Source organism: Myotis lucifugus, unplaced genomic scaffold (genome assembly GCF_000147115.1).
Source record: "Myotis lucifugus unplaced genomic scaffold, Myoluc2.0 scaffold_132, whole genome shotgun sequence".
Classification (NCBI taxonomy): Eukaryota; Metazoa; Chordata; class Mammalia; order Chiroptera; family Vespertilionidae; genus Myotis; species Myotis lucifugus.
The window spans coordinates 30,675-49,163 of NW_005871180.1; the positions used below are offsets into that span (position 1 = coordinate 30,675).

At 42.2% G+C, this 18,489-nt stretch overlaps 1 protein-coding gene across 1 annotated transcript in view; it reads right to left on the reverse strand.

Moving 5' to 3' along the window:
- Positions 1-13,643: 13,643 nt before the first annotated feature.
- Positions 13,644-18,489, reverse strand: part of KIAA1217 (KIAA1217 ortholog) — an 86,600-nt gene continuing 81,754 nt past the window's right edge. The window contains exon 3 of the mRNA XM_023758583.1: positions 13,644-13,664. Coding sequence (XP_023614351.1) covers positions 13,662-13,664 — 3 coding nt within the window. The 3' untranslated portion in view covers positions 13,644-13,661. The remainder of the gene's footprint in view (positions 13,665-18,489) is intronic.

The following is an 18,489-nucleotide window of genomic DNA, read 5'->3' on the forward strand; positions in this document are numbered from 1 at the left end:
TCCAGGATAGAAAGACTACAAAATATTGAAATTGAATTTAGGAGACAAACTGGCAAATTGGCATATGTCTTCATTTTCTTCTCTTCAACACTCTGCCAATGTGAACATACATGTCCATCCATACCCACGTGCAAGGCAACCTTCACCCCATTACTTGCTACTCTGATTCCCTCACTCTGCATCAAGAGTGTAATTTTCTCTAATCTTGTAGCCAGACCAAACAAATCACTGAATTATAGTACCAACTGACTGCTTGTAATTAGCCTTTTCTGAGAGGTTTAAGAGAATCCATCCATTCTGTGGTGTAAAAGTCAGTTGATAAGGAGGCTGGATGCTGAGTTGTTAAATATATAAGGTGTTGGCTGGGAGCCCCGTGTTCTTTCTGGGGCCTCACCTGTAGCTTGAAGGGCTGAGACCAAGATGAACTTCCTGCTCTCATTCTTGGGTGCCCACCCAGGAACCACACATCCTTTGTTCTCATCCGATCTTGCATCCATATATTCCCCTTAAAAATTCCCAATTTATCCATAGTAACTCCAGGGACTACTGCCAGCAGAGTTAGCTGAACTGCCACACCTGCCCGAGCTTTCCTCCTTGAAATCAAAAGTGCTAAGCTCCAAATCAGAAGGAAAAAAAAATCCCCAACACAAAAAGCTGCCTCCAAAGAACGTGCAAAATCATTGTCCCACACGCCCCTAATGAGGAGATGTTGAAAAAATGAACACAAGTCAGAACACTGGGCTTCAATTTAAATTTACTGCTGATTGCTAGGTGGCTTTGGCATTGTTCTTTGGTGAATGAAAATGAGAATTCCCAGCATTATTTCACATTGAGAAGGTGGCCAGAGACCAGCACCTGATGGTCACCTGCTTACACCTTCCCCAACACAAGTTCTGCATCACCGGTATCTGAGGGCTCAAGCTCATGGTCACGCAGAAAGCAAGCAAGCTCTTTCAAGCAGTCTCTGAATAAAAGCAAGTATAAGCATTATTATGAACACATGAAAATCTTCGGTACCTATCCAAGATATTATTAGCACTATAGCAGGACAAGTTTGCAAGACTTGACAAGACCAGCATACAAACAAGTATTGACATCACCTTTTTTAAAAAAATAGGGTCTAAGACATGGAATGAAGATTACTGAAGAAGCATGACTACAACATAAGCAACTATTGAGCCATAGCTTGGGAAGACAAATCCAAAATTCTTACTAATACAGCACTCCCACCCTGCACTCAACCTTCTATCCACATTTTCTCCATATTTATAGTGGCTCCTGAACCTAAGATCTAATGCTTAACTTTGTAGCATTTTATTATTTTTAATAAAATTTATTTACATTTTATTATTAAAATAATTATTCCTTCTTTGGTTTTGGAATTACGAATTGGTATTCATAATTCTAACATTAACTAAGGCACATGAACTCTCGAATACTAAGGAAGAAATATGACACTCTAATTAGACACACAACCAAAAGAAGACATTGTCATTTGACGATCTTAATGCCACATAAATTTTCCTTCCTGAGGAAAAGATTCAGTCCGTCAATCCTTTTCCCTTCCCAGCACAGCTGGTTTTAAAGTGGCATTATAAAGCAGATGGAACTCTAACAAGCAAAAGCCAGGGGGCTGATTAGATTGTTTGCAATCTGCACTTCACAAATAGAGAACCATCACCGAAAAGTAAAGGTCACTCAAAATGAATTGTAGTCCATAAAGGGCATGGGTAGAGACACCGGGGCTACTAGCTATTATTGATTCCGCAAAATTCTCTGATAAAGGAGAACGCGGGATTGTCAGGGATTTCTCTTGGCACAGACAGACGGATGGACTCAATTGGGCTCGGCGTGTCCTGTTAGGTGAGCCCCTGAAGCATGCATAAAACTCTCGGTGCATGTGTAGACATTGAATTGAAACATCGGTCGCTCCATTAATCTAATGTTCAATAGTTGTTTCTGAGCCAGGAGAAGTATGGGCTCATGGGGAAATGAAAGGGTTGACGTCTTCCTCACAAAGAAAGAGGAAGAATCCCTTTTAAGCCACGTCACCAAGTCACATTCTTAAGCATCTAGGAACATGGTTGTATTCAGTCACCAGTCGCTGGGATAAAAGTGTATGAATGAATATGGTCTATTCATTCTGTGCTTTCCTTTTATCTCTGCCTCACTCCAAGCAGGAAGAAGATGTGTGTCCACTATCTTGCAGACTCTCTAGAGCAGTGGTTCTCAACCTTCCTAATGCCGCGACCCTTTAATACAGTTCCTCATGTTGTGGTGACCCCCAATTTCATTGTTACAAATTGAACATAATTAAAGCATAGTGATTAATCACAAAAACAATATGTAATTACATATGTTTTCCGATGGTCTTAGGCAACCCCTGTGAAAGGGTCGTTCCACCCCCAAAGAGGTCGCGACCCACAGGTTGAGAACCGCTGCTCTAGAGCAACCAGCGAGGTGAGACCCAGGACAGATGGTGCTTCTTCTGTCTTCTCTCCATGACAGACATCACCCCCTCTGTGTGTTTAGAAGGACAGTAACCTAGACGTGATTGAAATACCCTTCATGCCCACATGCACAAATAATTCATCATGCCTACAACTGGGTTGACATCTTCCTCACAAATAAAGAGGAAGAATCCCCTGTAAGCCTAGTCACCAAGTCACATTCTTAAGCATCTAGGGAGTGCTCCTTGGTCAAGGCAGTGGTCAGAGTCTTCTTCTCTGCTGGAGGGAGTTCACCTGCCATCCTCTCTCCTTCCTGGTGCTCAGCTCTCCCCTCCTGCCACCTGGCAGCGTGGGCCTCCCACTGCTGGTTGTACCACTTGGGTCCAACCTCTCCAGAGATCACCCCTGCTGACTAGACTAGAATCATCACAGCTTGGCGCCTGCTGCATACTAACTGGAATGGAAGGAATGTCTGTGGTGCAGCCCACTCCTCTGTTATTTTCGTTTTTTTTCAATTGAAGTAAAATAAACATTATATAAAATTACTACCCTAACCATGTTTAAATGTACAGGTCAGTGGTATAAAAGTACATTCACACTGTTGTGCAACTGTCACCCCCATCCATTTCCAGAATTCTTTCCATGTTGCAAAACTAAAATTCTATACCCATTAAATAACTACTCCCCCTGTCCCCAGCCCCTGGTGGCCACCATTCTACTTCTATGTCTATGAATTTGACTACTACTCTAGGTACCTCAGAGAGGTGGAGTCCTGCAGAATTTGTCCTTTTGTAATTAGCTTATAGGACTTTGAGTAATATACTCAAGATTCATCCATGTTGTAGTATGTGACAGGATTGGTTCCCTTCCTTCTTAGGTTGAATACTATTCCATTGCATGGACAGACCATAATTTATGTATCTATTCTTCCATTGATAGGCCCGTGGATAGCTTTCAACTCTTCGCTATCATGAATAATCCTGCCATGAACATGAGTGTACACATATGTCTTTGAGTTCCTGCTTTCAATTCTTTTTGGTATATATTGAGAAATTGCTGGGTCATAGAATAATTCTATTTTTAATTTTTTGAGCAACTGTCATCTGTTTTCTAGTAGTGGCCATACCATTTACTCAGTAGTTTTTAAGATGAGTCTAGGTGACTCTGATGAGAATGAGAAGGTAAATAACCAATGCTGAGCCCATTAGAACCATCTCCATCCCATTAAATCAATTAATGACGACTGCTACAGAAAGCTGTTTTGTTTATACACAGTAAAAATAGTTGTATTTTCTCTGTCATCAGGCAGCTCTGGTTATTCTGATAAATGGTTCGGTGCTGTGGTGCAATGAAAACTGCCCTGAGGAAGTACTTATAGTTTAATATGAGAACTCCTGAAGATAATACTTTAGCCGAAAAGGAACAACAAGTATAAATCATGATTAGGAGAATGTAAAAATTAACTTTATGCTTCTGAGTCATACTTCAAAAATAGCCTAAGATCTACATTCTTAATTGTACACAATAGACTGAGGAGAAAGTAATCAGCATGGAGCATGCAATGTATACCTGTGATTAGCCAACTCTATGTCTGATTTATGGCTTTTGGGTAGATGGGTACTAATTTATTTTTCCTTTGCAGGTCTCCATGCATAAAGTGTAATTACAAATTTGTTTGCATTTTCTGTGGTGCAGAATTAAAAACATAAACTTCTTGTAAACTTGGAATAGAATGCTTTCTTGTCCTTTATTTTTTCCTCATAATAAAAATAGTGCCAAATAGTGTTTCATCCATATCATAAGCCCACTGGTTCCAGCCACATGGTTCTCAAAATCACTCATTGTACCTGATGGAATAACTAGTGATGATAGTAATTGCAAAAAATCTGTAGTTTTATATATTTAATTTCTCTACCCTTTTGTTTTGTCACCTTGCTATATCAAAATATGGACTTTAGTTGTCACACAGAAACATTTTACCTGAATGTACAGTTAACAAAGCTGGATATATGACTCTTCTTGCAGGCAAATTAATTTCAATAAATACCAAGAGAAAGTGCTTTGGCAAAGACTCATGGTTTTACTGCTGACTGGAAAGACTATGGCTTTGAATTGAAGCAGGGCTTCCCACCATCAGCTGAGGCCCCTTTAAAGGACCAGTGGCAGGGATCTTGATCTTGTCCAAGCGCTGTGCTAATAAGGCTCACATCAGAAGTCCCACCCCGCTGCACTCACCTGTGCTATTCTCAGGCCCTCCCCATTATGGCTGCAGCCCAGACTGTATCCGCAAATTCCAAACATGCATGTTCTTTTTTTTTAATATATATATTTTTTATTTCAGAGAGGAAAGGAGAGGGAGAGAGAGAGAAACGTCAATGATGAGAGAGAATCATTGATCGGCTGCCTCCTGCATGCCCCCTACTGGAGATCGAGCCCACAAGTAGGCATGTGCCCTGACCAGGAATTGAACCATGACCTCCTGGTTCACAAGTCCATGTTCAATCACTGAGACACACTAGCTGAGCAAACATACATATTCTAAATGCTTGTCAATATACATGTACATTCCAAAAAAGAATTCCAAGTTGTTACCTCACCTCCAATATTCCAAAACTTAATTTCTTATTTCCTCCACCAAACCTATTGTCAATTTGACTTCCAGCAATGTTGACTTCCAGCAATGTATTTTTTAATCCTCACCACCCCTCCTTCCCATCCACCCCCTTCATGGAACTCTCTTGAAGCATAATATAATGATTTTTTCCCCTGTCATATTATAAAAATCAAATCAAATACAGACAGATTAAAGTTGTTGTCACAAATTATGGGTTTATAGTTTTTCAGGGGAAATGTTTTAACTTCTTTCATGTCTTCTCATTTAGACAAAGCAGTCAAGACAGGGTAGAAAAAGTACCCAGCATGGTGATAAAGATGTTTTTATAAGGAAAGTTCTCCTTGATTTAAGAAAAAACATTGCCTCTAATGAAACATTGTGTTGGCAGAAATGTCATTAAAATGCATCTTGACATGGCAAGGCCGTCCTGTAACAGTAACCTTGAGCCGGGCTCTGTCCCAGGGAGTGATGAGTCCGGCCTCGCCCAAATAGCTGAGTTTGTGGGTGGCTTCAAAGGCCAGTGTGACATTTGGCCTTCTAAAGTAAAAACCAAATGTAGGAAATGTGGGGGAAAACAAAAACATCCATTTTATCTATTTTCCCCTGAGAGCATATGTACCTTAGAGTAAAAGACAGACACTGACTACCACTGTGCAAAAAACTTTGCAAACTCTCTTTTTTCACTTATTTCTCATAATTAAAGCTGGAAACCACCACAGGAAGTTCTTTCCTCTATTATTTCTTTTTTTTGTTGTTGGCTATATCTGCTCTATTGAATAAAGATGTCATTTCACCACACATCGTAATATTTATAGCTCTGTCCTCCTAAGATACCAAGGCAATGTGATTTTTCTCTCAAAGAGTGGAGCTTGTTATTCACAGAGAGCAGTTGATTTGGCATAAAAAGAAGCCAAATGGGGCTCATTCCCATGGGGCCCCGGACTCCAGCTGAGGGAACGCTATCACCAGCCCTCACATACCTAGATGTCCGCAGCCCCGGAGAAAACTCAGCATTCTACAGAAAACAAAGAGCTGATGCAAAAAATAATTGACAGCTCAGAGAAAGCCCATGAAATATCTGGTTAATATTAAAAACTAGGAAGCATTACAATTTGAATGCATTTGTCTAACTGAAAAACAAGTCCACACTATGAGATGTACAATGAAGGCAGCAAAAAAGAAACTCAAAATCGGGGCTTTTTGGACAAGCAAGAAATGTGATATAAAAACACATTTGACAAAAGCACAACACAGTTAAATGTATTTATACTTCTCAGTTTATTCTCTCCAGCCGATGTATACATTTTTGGGCAATGAACAAGTGGAAAACCTATAGGCTGACTTATATATTATAGTATTTTTGGTATATGAATTTCCCCACCCGGTCAATGTTTATAATAATTTATAATTCCAGCATTTGCTAGACTACACAATCGTACCAGCCCCCCGAGACACTCAGAATAAACAGAACCTGATTTTTCCAACACTATTACTAAAAATAAAAGGACCACACAGTGAGTATCTCTCATTATCACAGACACCATTTGAACAGGCAACTTTCTTTAAATTCATCCCATTCAAAAGCCTTAGGAAAATTAGCAATTCTCCCTAGAAGCCCACAGAATGCTGGAGCCAGAAGCGATATGCAGGCACCTAGTCCCTGGCTTGGAAATATATTGTTTTTTAAAAATTGGAGCTGGCCTGACAGATGAAAGCAGTGACACTCTGGCTGAAGGAAGGGTGGGAAGCTGGGGGACAGGGAAGGTTGGGGTATCTGGCGCCTAAGCTTGCTCTCTGCACCAGTCTGCAAGAAGACAGCGCCCCCAAAGCCGGTGAGACCCATTCCAAAGCCATTTTGGAGGTCCTTTCCCTGGAGAGCAGGTATGGAGTTGGCTTGGCATGGAAACAGGGTATTTGGGGAAGGAGTCCACTCTGCACTGTCAAGTAGGTTCAAGAACATTTTGAATGTCAACCGCTTAATATTTTGAAATGTAATGCTGACGTTATGGTCAAATCCATTACCCCACGCAGAGTGAGAATTCATTCTGGTTTGACCAGGACTTTCCCATTTTAAACACTGGAATTCCCATGTCCCGGGAACTCCCTCTGTGCTGGCAAACTGGGACAGGACAATTCATTCCCCCCCCCACCCCACACACACACACACTACAAAATAGCACCTGCTGGCAGCTGATCTCACTCTGATGGGACTCAAAGAGCAGTAACCCAGCAACCAATGGAGAGCCAGGATGAAGAGTGCCTTCGGGGTAACACAGCACCCAGCAGGGGACAGGAACTGGGCGTCTCCCACACCATCAGGACGTATATGCACTTATGGAAAGCAGCAGCTGAAGGTGCTCTGGACTGGGCTTACACTTGTCCTTAGAAAGGAATACCTAAAGTGCTTAAAAAAGAGTTTTCAGCTCTTTGGGTAACTACAACAATAAAAGCATAATATGCTAATTAGACCCGACAGCCTAATGACCTTGCCGGACGACCTTCCGACCTTCTGGATGAAGCCAGGGCTGCAAGGGCCCAGGCAAGCAGGAATTCGTGCATCGGGCCTCTAGTTCTTTTTATAATCGTAATCATATCAGATCCCCCCTACTATTAGATAATACTAAGGTAAACTTCCTTCCAGTTACTGTTTAAATGATCGTAAGTTAAAATCATCATAAATAACAAAACGTGGCAAGTATAAGCTGATACCGCTTCCCTGTTCACATTTTTAAAATATTTAGGTCCCATTCTGACAACAGACAAAATTACAAACATTCCTAAGGCTCAGAGCCCGGTGGCAGAGCCCAGTGGCAGAGCGGGCTGATCCGCTGTGCCAACGAGGCCTCCTGGGCACAGGAGTGAGTCTGCCCTTTGCAAACAGGAAAGAGCAGTTTTCATGAGTAGACAAAGCTCCACCTCCTTCCTTTCAGATGGTCTCCAACACAGACAGCCGCTCTCACAAAGCAGCATACATTTGGTCCTGAGCTTCTATTGCCTATAACCAGGAAGCGGAAGACAAAAGGCAGAGAAAATTCCCATTTGTCCTGAGACCCTGTGAAACTCTTGAGCTAGTTTTCACCTTTGAAAAAAACACACAAACATACTCTGGGCCGACAATTTCATCTCCCTTTCTTTCAATGTAAGTAGCACCGATTTTCTGCAGTTATCTTTAACATCAGGACCTGAGGGGCTCCTGGTTGCTTCGCACCACCTTCTCCTCTTGTTAAGTTTCCTGCATGTCACCCCCTTTTCTACCACCCCCCTTTCTCTGCTCAGCCATCCAGCGATGCTCAGGGCATTGCTGTGTCCCGTGAAGACATGCTGCGCTAGAGAGCACCAAGACTAGATGGAGAGCCACCCAAGCCAGAGGAAGGCGTGGGTTCCTGGGTGAACAATGGCTTTATTTTGTAGCTGGTAGAGCTCATCAAATATCACATCTGAACCTCCATCAACAACCAAGGGACCTAAATGGAGCTGTAGGATGGCTCCTCATGCCACACACAGGCACATGTCTGTGCGCACAGCACCTGCTTACACGCTGCCCTGGTCAGATTGTACAACTCTGCGGAGCCTAAGAGTTAATTCCCCCGCAAAATGGTCTACAGCCATCCCCACCTGAGTCTTCACCGTGTTGTCAAAATGCTTAGGTCTTTGGCAGAAATGTTACCACAGATTAACGGGGCTAGTCCTCTGCAAAGCCATGCAAATGGCTCTCTTCATTTTATAATGTGTAAATAGAACTATGGAAGGAATTGCATAAGGGCTATCAAGGCAATAAGGATTTATTTTTAAATGAAATAATGGGTGTCTTTGAAGCTCTCTTGAATAGGATCCGTTGTCTTTCAGGGTGAATAAGGTTGGCTCCCTCGTTCCCAAGGACACGCACTAAACCCATGACCAGAAGTTCTAAAAATCGACACTCAGCTCTAATGTCATGGCCTATAACCTTTAGCCTGTCAGCACTTCCAAGCTGTGCACTGTCACTGGGTGGGAAAACACCTATCCGCAGGATCCTCTCTGACAAAGGGGTTGCACCAGCTTTCTGCAGATCTCAAAACAGTCCAAACAAACACATTTCTGCAGGTGGTATCCTGAAGAAGCAAAACAATCATTATCTAAAACCAGCCCCCTCTGTAGGAGGCTCCAAAGCCCGAAGGCTTTAACAACACAACCCACTGATATTTCCACAGCCACCCTCCCTTTCCTCTTAATTAGACTGTTGATGGGCCTGGGCTTAATATAATGGGCTCCTCTGAAAACAGCCACTCGGCTCATTTGGAAGTAAGAACATGTAATAATCACCAGGCTACTCTTCCTCAGCTCACCAATGAGAGCGTGCTGTCCCGCATTTATGTCAGAGCTTGTCAACAAACAACTACAACTTCACTGTCAGCTCTGCTCAGGTTCCCTAAAAATCTACAACAAAACTGCAAAATATGTCCCCCTCTCCTGTTGGTTTTCATCAGGAGTTACCGGGAGGAGATCACGGGGAAGAGGGAAGGATAGATTTCCCTTCATATGTTGTTCAACTAAAAAAATCTTTCTCCAGTTTCCACCCAATTCCTCCTGTCTCCGCTGCTGAACAAAGCTCAGGTGTCATCTGTCAAGTCCCTCTCTTTTCTAGTCTACAAGGAGCCCCTGCCCGTCCCAACTGCATTTCTTTTTCACCTTCAGAGAGTGAAAGGACTTTTTCTTTTTTTCTGGAAGACCTTTTTTATCCAGATGACAAAAAAGTCCCCAAATGATTTGCAACACTCTGACCCTAGATCCCAGGCGTCTCTTATGAGATATCAGGAACCCTAACTGAAACTTCAAGGCCATCACTGCAGGATCACCCAGTATGGGATCAGTTATAGGTAATAAGGAAGAAATTGTTACAGAGCGCTGAAACTGTGGACTAAAAAAAGTAACACAGTCAGCATCTTTGATTCATTCAGAGAGCAGCTCCCTAATGCTCCCTGCCTTTATCACTGTTTCCCCACCACACATAAGAGAGCACACAGTAGATACCCAAACACCTGCTGAGTCGTTCAAGCAATATTTACTACTTGACTGCTGTGTGCAAGGCAAGGTCTGAAGCTCAAAGACCAGTTCAACTAAGACCCTCTCACTGCCCTCAAGATGTTTAGACAACAATAGAGTATCTGGCAAAAGACAGGTTCCTTTCTTACCTTTTCAAATATAAACCAGTCTCACTCACTCTCCCAGTTGTCACAGGGCACAGGCTATGATCTAATATGTGATCCTGGGCTATACGGTGCATACAGAGTACAGAGCTCTGAATTTGGGGTCACTATAGATCACTCCAGAGAATCTGGGATCCTGGATTGCTGGAAAAGGGAAAATAGCAATTTCATATTTCAAGGAGACCCTTGCTCAAACTTTAAGTAATTGCCCTCTGAATATTTGCCAATATTCAATTACATGTCTGCAAGGGTATTTTCTGAATGAGATTATCATTTGAATCAGTGCACTGAGTAAAGCAGATTGCCCTCCCTAATATGGGTGGGCCTCATCCAATCAGTTGAAGGTCAGAATAGAACATAAAGGAATAAGAGAGAACTCTTCCTGCCTGTCTGCTTGAGCTGGGGCCTCAATTTTTCTTGCCTTAGGACTTTACCTGAAACATGGGCTCTTTCTGGGTCTCAAGCCTGCCAGCTTTTGAACTGGAACTCACACCACTGGTTCTTCTGAACCTTCAGTTTATTAACTGTAGATCTTGGGAATTCTCAGCCTCCATAATTGTATAATATATATTATATATATATATAATATATATATATATATATATAATATATATATATAATTTTTAAAAAGGTTTTCACCTAGATTTGGCAAGAAATTGGAAACCTCAAGGTTCTCCACCAGGTGACTTTCCAATCTTCAACTCATCCTTGTATGTGCTAATCTGCATGAGCTCTTGTCCCTGGGAGTTGTAGTCATCATTCATTTGCTAGGTGGCCTTAGGCTCCTAAAGCTTCAGTTTCTTCATCTGCAAAATGCAGATAACAGTGGACACTCATTGGGTTGTTGTGAGGATTAACTGAGTAATACACATACTGAATTTAGAGCAGTGCCCGATACATAATAAAAGCAAAATAAATGTTTGTGGCTGTTTTTCTTGTTATGTATAGTTTTGAGACAGCCATTTATTTGGTAGGTTAATAAAAGACATTGCCAGAAAGACTTTTCCTTTTTAATATCCAATTTAGAACTTAAGGGAGTCAAGGGAAAAAAAATAGAGAAATAATGTTGCCAAAACTTATAAGGCAATAGCACCAGCAAATGCAAAATAACTATGAGCCCTTTGCCATAACTTTCCTTTGGGAAAGCAAAATTTTTTTAAAGACTACCTTAACATTATGGATAGGTCCTGCGACTGTAAGGGAGGGAAATGACTGTAGCAAAACCAATTTTACTAGAGGCTAGTCGATGTAAACAAGAGTTAAGTTCCTAGGACATCTCATCAATGCTATAAGCAGTCAACATTGAATGAAAAGACATTATTGGAGGACCTGCTGTAATTATTCACATTTTACAAGTGCAAATAACAATTGTCTGCCACTGGCCATAGAGATTAAGGACAATAGGCTATATCCTAAAAAAAACACACCTATTGGTGGGTACCTGTATAATACAGAGAAATATAGTTCATCAGTGTGGAAATAAATAACATGCGGGATTATCCTGTGCTAGGTGCACAGAAGATGGATTACCTGCATTACCTGGTTTAATTTTCATATTTTATGAAATGGACATTATCTTCATCTTGCAAAGGAAACCAGAGCTTACTTAATTTGACTCAGGAATACACGGTGAGTTGTAAACCAGGATTCAAACTCAAGTCTATGATAAATTTTTAAATTTCTACCAGTGTTGGCCAAAGTGTGCTCAGTGGATTCTGGATGTAAACAGATATAAACCAGAGTTTGATGGCCAAATATGTTGGGAGAAAAGCTGAGTGAAATAAAGGTTAATCGGGTTATCTTCATTGCAGATGTTGTCAATGACTTCAGCATGCAAAGGTACACTGTGGACTCTACAGTGTGATATAGTGTGCAACATTTGTCGGATCACATAAGTGTGTGTGTGTGTGTGTGTGTGTGTGTGTGTGTGTGTATGAGATCTGTCATGGTCTACTGTTCCAGGGGACCCAGAGTTTGGTAGCCTCACACTCATGTAACTTCCCACATGGCATTGAAGGCACACTCCTTACCCTTAAAACTAGGATTTGTTGTTTTCATCCTTTTCTCCACTCGCTAACATTTTCCTCTTTTTTGACAAATCACTATTTATTTAGGCACTCATCCATTCATTCACTCAACAAATATGTTATGCTAGACAGTAAGCCAGAGACAAAGGAAATGAAGGAGTCATGGACATTGACTGATATCTATCAGACACAACTAAGAAGTTATTTCAGGACCTTGTTTCTGAGAGTGAAGGACAAGGGGGATAAAAGAAGTAATTGTATGGGTTGTTATGATGGATCAGCACAGGTTTTTCTGGTTGGATTTTATATCGTTGTCCCTTTCAGAGAACAAAGCTCAGGGCCTTGTTTGGATTAAACCTATGAAAGTTGATGACTTGCTCTATTCTCCATTCAATAGGACTCACCTCATTCTAAAAGGATAGGGGGAATTGCTTGTGATTTTGAACTTGGCCTTCATCCAGCTGCCCAGACCACCCTATTACTGCTTAACCGCCATCAATTATATGAGCTCCACCATTCCTTTGATTCCTTTCCAATCCAAATTCCCCCTTTCTAGGGTGACTTCTGGCAGTCTAGCCAGTGTATTATCTAACGGTGTATGGAATTTGGAAAGGTATTTTCATACGCGGGCCATACACATTCCTTTTCCAGGTTCTATTCTGAAACACATGTGCTATCAGTTAGCTCAGGAGGCTGAGAAGGGACATGGCTGAGGAAATGATGGGGAAGAAGAACCAAGAGAATTCAAAAGGAAGGCTGTCACACTGCTTAGCAACAAAGAACATAGTTCCCAACCAACAATTTTTATATGTATTAACAGAGAAAATAAATTTGTTTATTGTATCCAATTATGGTAGCTAGATTATTATTTTTTTTTACAGTTTTGGTCAGTAAAAAATCAAACAGCCTCCTCTTATCAGCAATATGGATTTCTGAAAAATACCTTTAAAAATATGGCTGACGAAGCCAGGGATTTATCCTATGACTCAGGGGGTGATTTACATTCCATTGTTTGCCTCAGTGATAAACCACTAAGCAGCTACTTTAGCAGGTACATGGAGATCCAGTTTTCCTCTACAGTGAGTGAGAAAGCCTGCCTGCTCCAGTGTGTGTGTGTGTGTGTGTCGGCGGGGGGGGGGGGGGATGTATGCTGTTCTGTCACCACAGGAAGGAGAGACTGTGGGGTCAAGCAGTGTTTACACAAATCCATCTCAACAGCGCTTGAGCTCTTTGCCAGGTCTGACAATGGGAAGCTTGACACAGGAAAGAACGCCGACGGCAGCTACATCTTCCAGTGATTAACAACCCCCACCAGCCATCCCTCTGTGCTCACAGAAGTAGGCTTCCTAATGTCAGAGTTCTTGAGAAGAAGCTTGACCTGGAGCTACTGGAAAAGAAGAAATTACATCCACTAGTCAATTAAGATTTCCAAAAGGAGACGGTGAAGATGTTCAAAATCTAAAAGCTGGTCTGCTCTTGTGCAGGAACTATGTACATCTATTATTAGAGCGTAGGATCTCAAAGAGCCTTCAGTGATGGGGGAATAAAATAAAGACTTAGGAGAAATACTGACATGAAAGTTGTTGCCTAGTAATTAATAGTGGGGGAAATGACAGAAGTAAAAGTATGAACATCTATGCTAGCGAGTGCCTGGCAGATCTCTGTCAAACCCTTGCTGTATGAGTGAATGGTAGACACGCGGAATGTAACATGCAAGTGTTCAAGAGGTGAAGACCCTCACAATATTAGACAAAAGGACAAGCAGACAGATGTTAGCCAGTTAAATTAGCGAGACCAGAAACATCACATTCCATCCAAACCGTGGAAGACAAGATGTTCCTTTGCAGGATATCAACAGAGGACAGGAAGTGAAAGGGGACACCTGGCTTCAGGGCTACTGACTAAAGCAGAGTTATTTTTATCACTTGGAAGATGCTGCGGCTGAAAGCACTATTTCCCACGCCTGTGTGTGACATGCAGCCAGCCTTCCCTCCTGCCATCCATGGCTTCAGAGAATAGCTCCTTCTAAAGGCTGACAGCTGCTTGCAAGTCACCGAGACACACCAAGTGGCCAAAGAGGCCGTTTTAAATACCTGGCTAAGGACCTGGAGTTTTGGCGTGAATTCACAATATGGAAATTTATTATTCCATGATATTTTTCAGAAATCCATATTGCTGGTAAGAGGAGGCTGTTAGAGTTTTTACTGTGGCATCTAGGTTTGGGCCAAAATGATGCTCTGCGTCAACTCCTTATGATCAGCGGTTCTCAACCTGTGGGTCGCGACCCCTTTGGGGGTCAAACAACCCTTTCACAGGGGTCGCCTAAGACCATCGGAAAACACATATATAACTACATATTGTTTTTGTGATTAATCACTATGCTTTAATTATGTTCAATTTCTAACAATGAAAATGCATCCTGCATATCAGATATTTACATTATGATTCATAACAGTAGCAAAATTACAGTTATGAAGTAGCAACAAAAATAATTTTATGGTTGGGGGTCACCACAACATGAGGAACTGTATTAAAGGGTCCCAGCATTAGGAAGGTTGAGAACCACTGCTTTATGAATCCTGAAATCTCAAGTACCACTGTGTTGCCCAAAGTTATAATTACTAATGCTTTGGGGAAGCCAGAACATGCTGTTAATTCTCTTTGAAGAATGAAGTTCAAAGTTGGTTGTGGTAGGTCTTCGCGGTAGGAAGGATACCTTATCAAGATGATTTCATTGAAACCAGTTGGCATTGCCTGAAGGGGAATCAAATAGCATATAGTCTCTCTCTTTTTTAAAAATTTCTTTCTTTTTTTAATCCTCACCCGAGGATATTTTTTTCCATTGATTTTCAGAGAGAGGGAGAGACAGAGAGAAACATGGATGTGAGAGAAGCACATCAATTAGTTGCCTCCTGCACGCACCACGACCCTGGGAGAAGCCTGCAACTGAGGTACACACCCTTGCCCACCATCGAACCCGGCACCCTTCAGTCTGCAGGCCAATTCTCTATCCATTGAGCCAAACCTGCTAGGGCCGTATAGTCTTTTTTTTAATTAAACAATAATAATGTAACATTTACCAGTTGGTTAGCCAGAAAATCTTGATGAAAGATTAAATCAACAAAAATTTGTACATAACTTGCTCCTCTTTTTTAATTCCAACATCAGTGGTAGTGCCATTTGTACCACAGAGACTCAATCCCGCATGTATGGTTTCCTCAGGACTCTTATCTTTGACCATGTTCTCCCTTTGCTTGCTATCTTGGGTGACCTCTTTCTTTCCTATCTAGATGTTGAGGACTTTTAAACATGTTCCAAACATGTTCTTCCAGGCTAAGGTCTCAGTAGAGCCTCAGAGCTACATTTCCAGCTGCCTGATGGTGGCTCCGGAAAGAGGATGTGCCCAGACAGAACTATGGCCCTTCCTCAACCTCCACCTAACTCCACCTGCTGCCAGTCCTGCAATGACATCATCGCTCATCCAAGTAGCTGTTGAAATTCTACAAGTAAGATGTCTAATTTGGTATTCTCCTCCCCGTTATAAATGTTTCTGCTTTCATTTATTTACTTTAATTTTATAAACACTTACATAGCACTGAAAGTGTGCCAATTACTGTTCTAAGAAATTTATGACCTTCATTATCTTTTGCCTTCAACACCAAGAACCTTCTTACCAGTCACCTCCCATCTATTCTTCCTATGGCAGTCATAGCTTTGCCTACAAATACCTATCTGACCCTAAACTTCTGACATTTCTATACTACTTAGCACATCCCATAATGGTCTGTATTACCTTCCTGTCAACTGTTCTTTCTGGCTGAGTTCTCTTCACACTCCTCATGAAGCTCATGTTGCAGCCACACCAAACTAGACACCTGCCCACTTGTTCTTCCCTCTGAGTTCGAAGTCTTTCTCCACCTGAAACCACCACCGTCCTTCAAGGGTCACCAGGTATAAAGAAATTTCTCGAGAGAAACATTTTTGAACCTCTACCAGAGCTGTCTGGAGGATCCCAAAGGCATATAGTAAAACTTCAAGTGGATCTAAAACAAAACCCCAAGTGAAAACAGATGAAGTTGTTGGTTCAAAAGAATAAGGGTCAATTGCAAGACTTTTCTTAACCATATGGCCAGGAAAAAAAAAAGAACCTAATATAATATTGCATATGATGAAGCAATGACAAACTGGAACACTTTTTCCATGCAAAACGAAAATGTAAAGGAATCACACAGCTGTAGTTATAGAAGCAGCTGTTGAGTCAGCCAACTTGGATGAGATCAGCATGGAAATCAAAGAATGATGATTTATGCTAATTTATTTATATTTGGTCTGTGTACTCTCTATTTTGCACTTCTAAACCTCCTGTCAGCATCATTTGTGCTTCTACCCATTTTCAGCAAGTTTCATCCTGCATTTTTTCCAATTGTCTTTTCTCTGCTTTTACAAATTATGATGAGAAAAAAACATGGAGATGCAAGTGGAACTGCAGGCCACTTTCAGAAAATCTTACACTCACAAATCTGAATCCTGTTAACTAGACCACAAGTGTTAGGTGTCCTATGAGCAAGAACTTCTGCAAATTAATTGGAGAATACAAAGATGACCAAGACATGGCTTTGAATCCAAGGACTCACAGTCTGGAAGGGAGACTCACAGCCAACAGCCTTGCATACCCAACAGGTACTTCAAATGCCTCATGTCCAAAACCCAACTGGAGTTTGTCTCCCATACTTGATCCTCACTCAGACCTTCCCATCTCAGTCAATGACATCATGAGTCTTCCATCTGCTGAGTCCACGAACCTTGTTTATAACCATTCCTGATTCTCCTCCTTCTCTCACAAGCCTCCATGGTGAGAACAGCAGCAAACTCTTTCAACTCTCTAAGCCAGGATCTAACTATTCTCACCCCTCGGGCCACCATGCTGGGCCTGGCCCCTGTTGCCAATCACAAGCTATTCAAGAGCCTCCACATGAGTTTTCCTGCTTCCAGACTTGAACTGTGGTAGACAGTTAGGCAGACATGAGTAGAGCAAAGACCATGGGCCAGGTACAGAAGGTCGCCATGGTGGAAAGCCTAACAAGGGACAATTTTAGAGTGACGTTTCCTCCCCTAGCATATTCTGGTCATGTGGTTCAGACCCCCTGAACTTTCCTCTCTAGAGATAATATCTAGGCCTCAATTGTGTTTCAGCTTTAGGCCCAGAAAAGCAGCAAAACCATACAAGCAATGCCAAGGCTGATCTCAGGACCAGCTGCATTAAATAATGAGCCCCTGCCCTGGTGCTGACCAATCAATCAGTGGAGACCCTGACCCTGAAAGGACACACTTGGAAAGCTGATGAATATTCTATTGAGTTCTTCTCCTGGAACCGCCCCTAAAATCTCTACCCCTAAAACCATTAGGATTAGGACCCAGCGCTCTCTCTCACGTCCTCCCCTCAGTCATATCACCTTTACCTTCCTCACTTCTAAGCTCCAAAGGTCCTTCCCTTTACCTCTATAACTTGTTTCCGAAGCCCATTTCTTTCACAAATTACTTCTTCTACCTCTGCGTTCTCTTGTAGTTGGAACTTTGGCTCTGAATTCTTTCTTAGTCAGAACTCAACTACCAAAGTTGCTGAACCCATGTCCAGAATGACCCCACCTGTCTAACACTTGGTGCTGGTCCTACCGCCCCTACCAGACCTATCCCAATGCAGACTACTCTTCACAGCAGCCCAAGCCATTCTTTTTTATAAAAAGTATGTAGGTCTTCAAAACCCTCCAACAACTTTCCTTTTTACTCAAAGTAAAATCCCAACTCTTTACCCAGGTCTCCTAGCACGACCTGACCTCGCCCGGCTCTGTCCCCAGACCTGCCTCCACACCAGTCCTCAGTCCACTGCGGCCACGCTGCCTCCTGGTGCCCTGTCCCTCACATACCCCAGGTGCCTCCTGGTGCCCTGTCCCTCACACACCCCAGGTGCCTCCTGGTGCCCTGTCCCTCACACACCCCAGGGCAAGTCAGAACTCCAGGCCCTTTCTGGCTCCTCTGCTCTGCAGGCTCTTCCTGTAGCCGGATAGCCACATAGTCGCCTCCCTCCTTCACTTCTCCGCTCTCTGCTCTGATTGCCCTTTCATTTGAAAGGCTTCTCTATAAACTGCACCCAAGTGTTCTCCATTTCCCATATCCAATATTCTTTTCCTCGTAGTCCTCACGTCACATGCTAG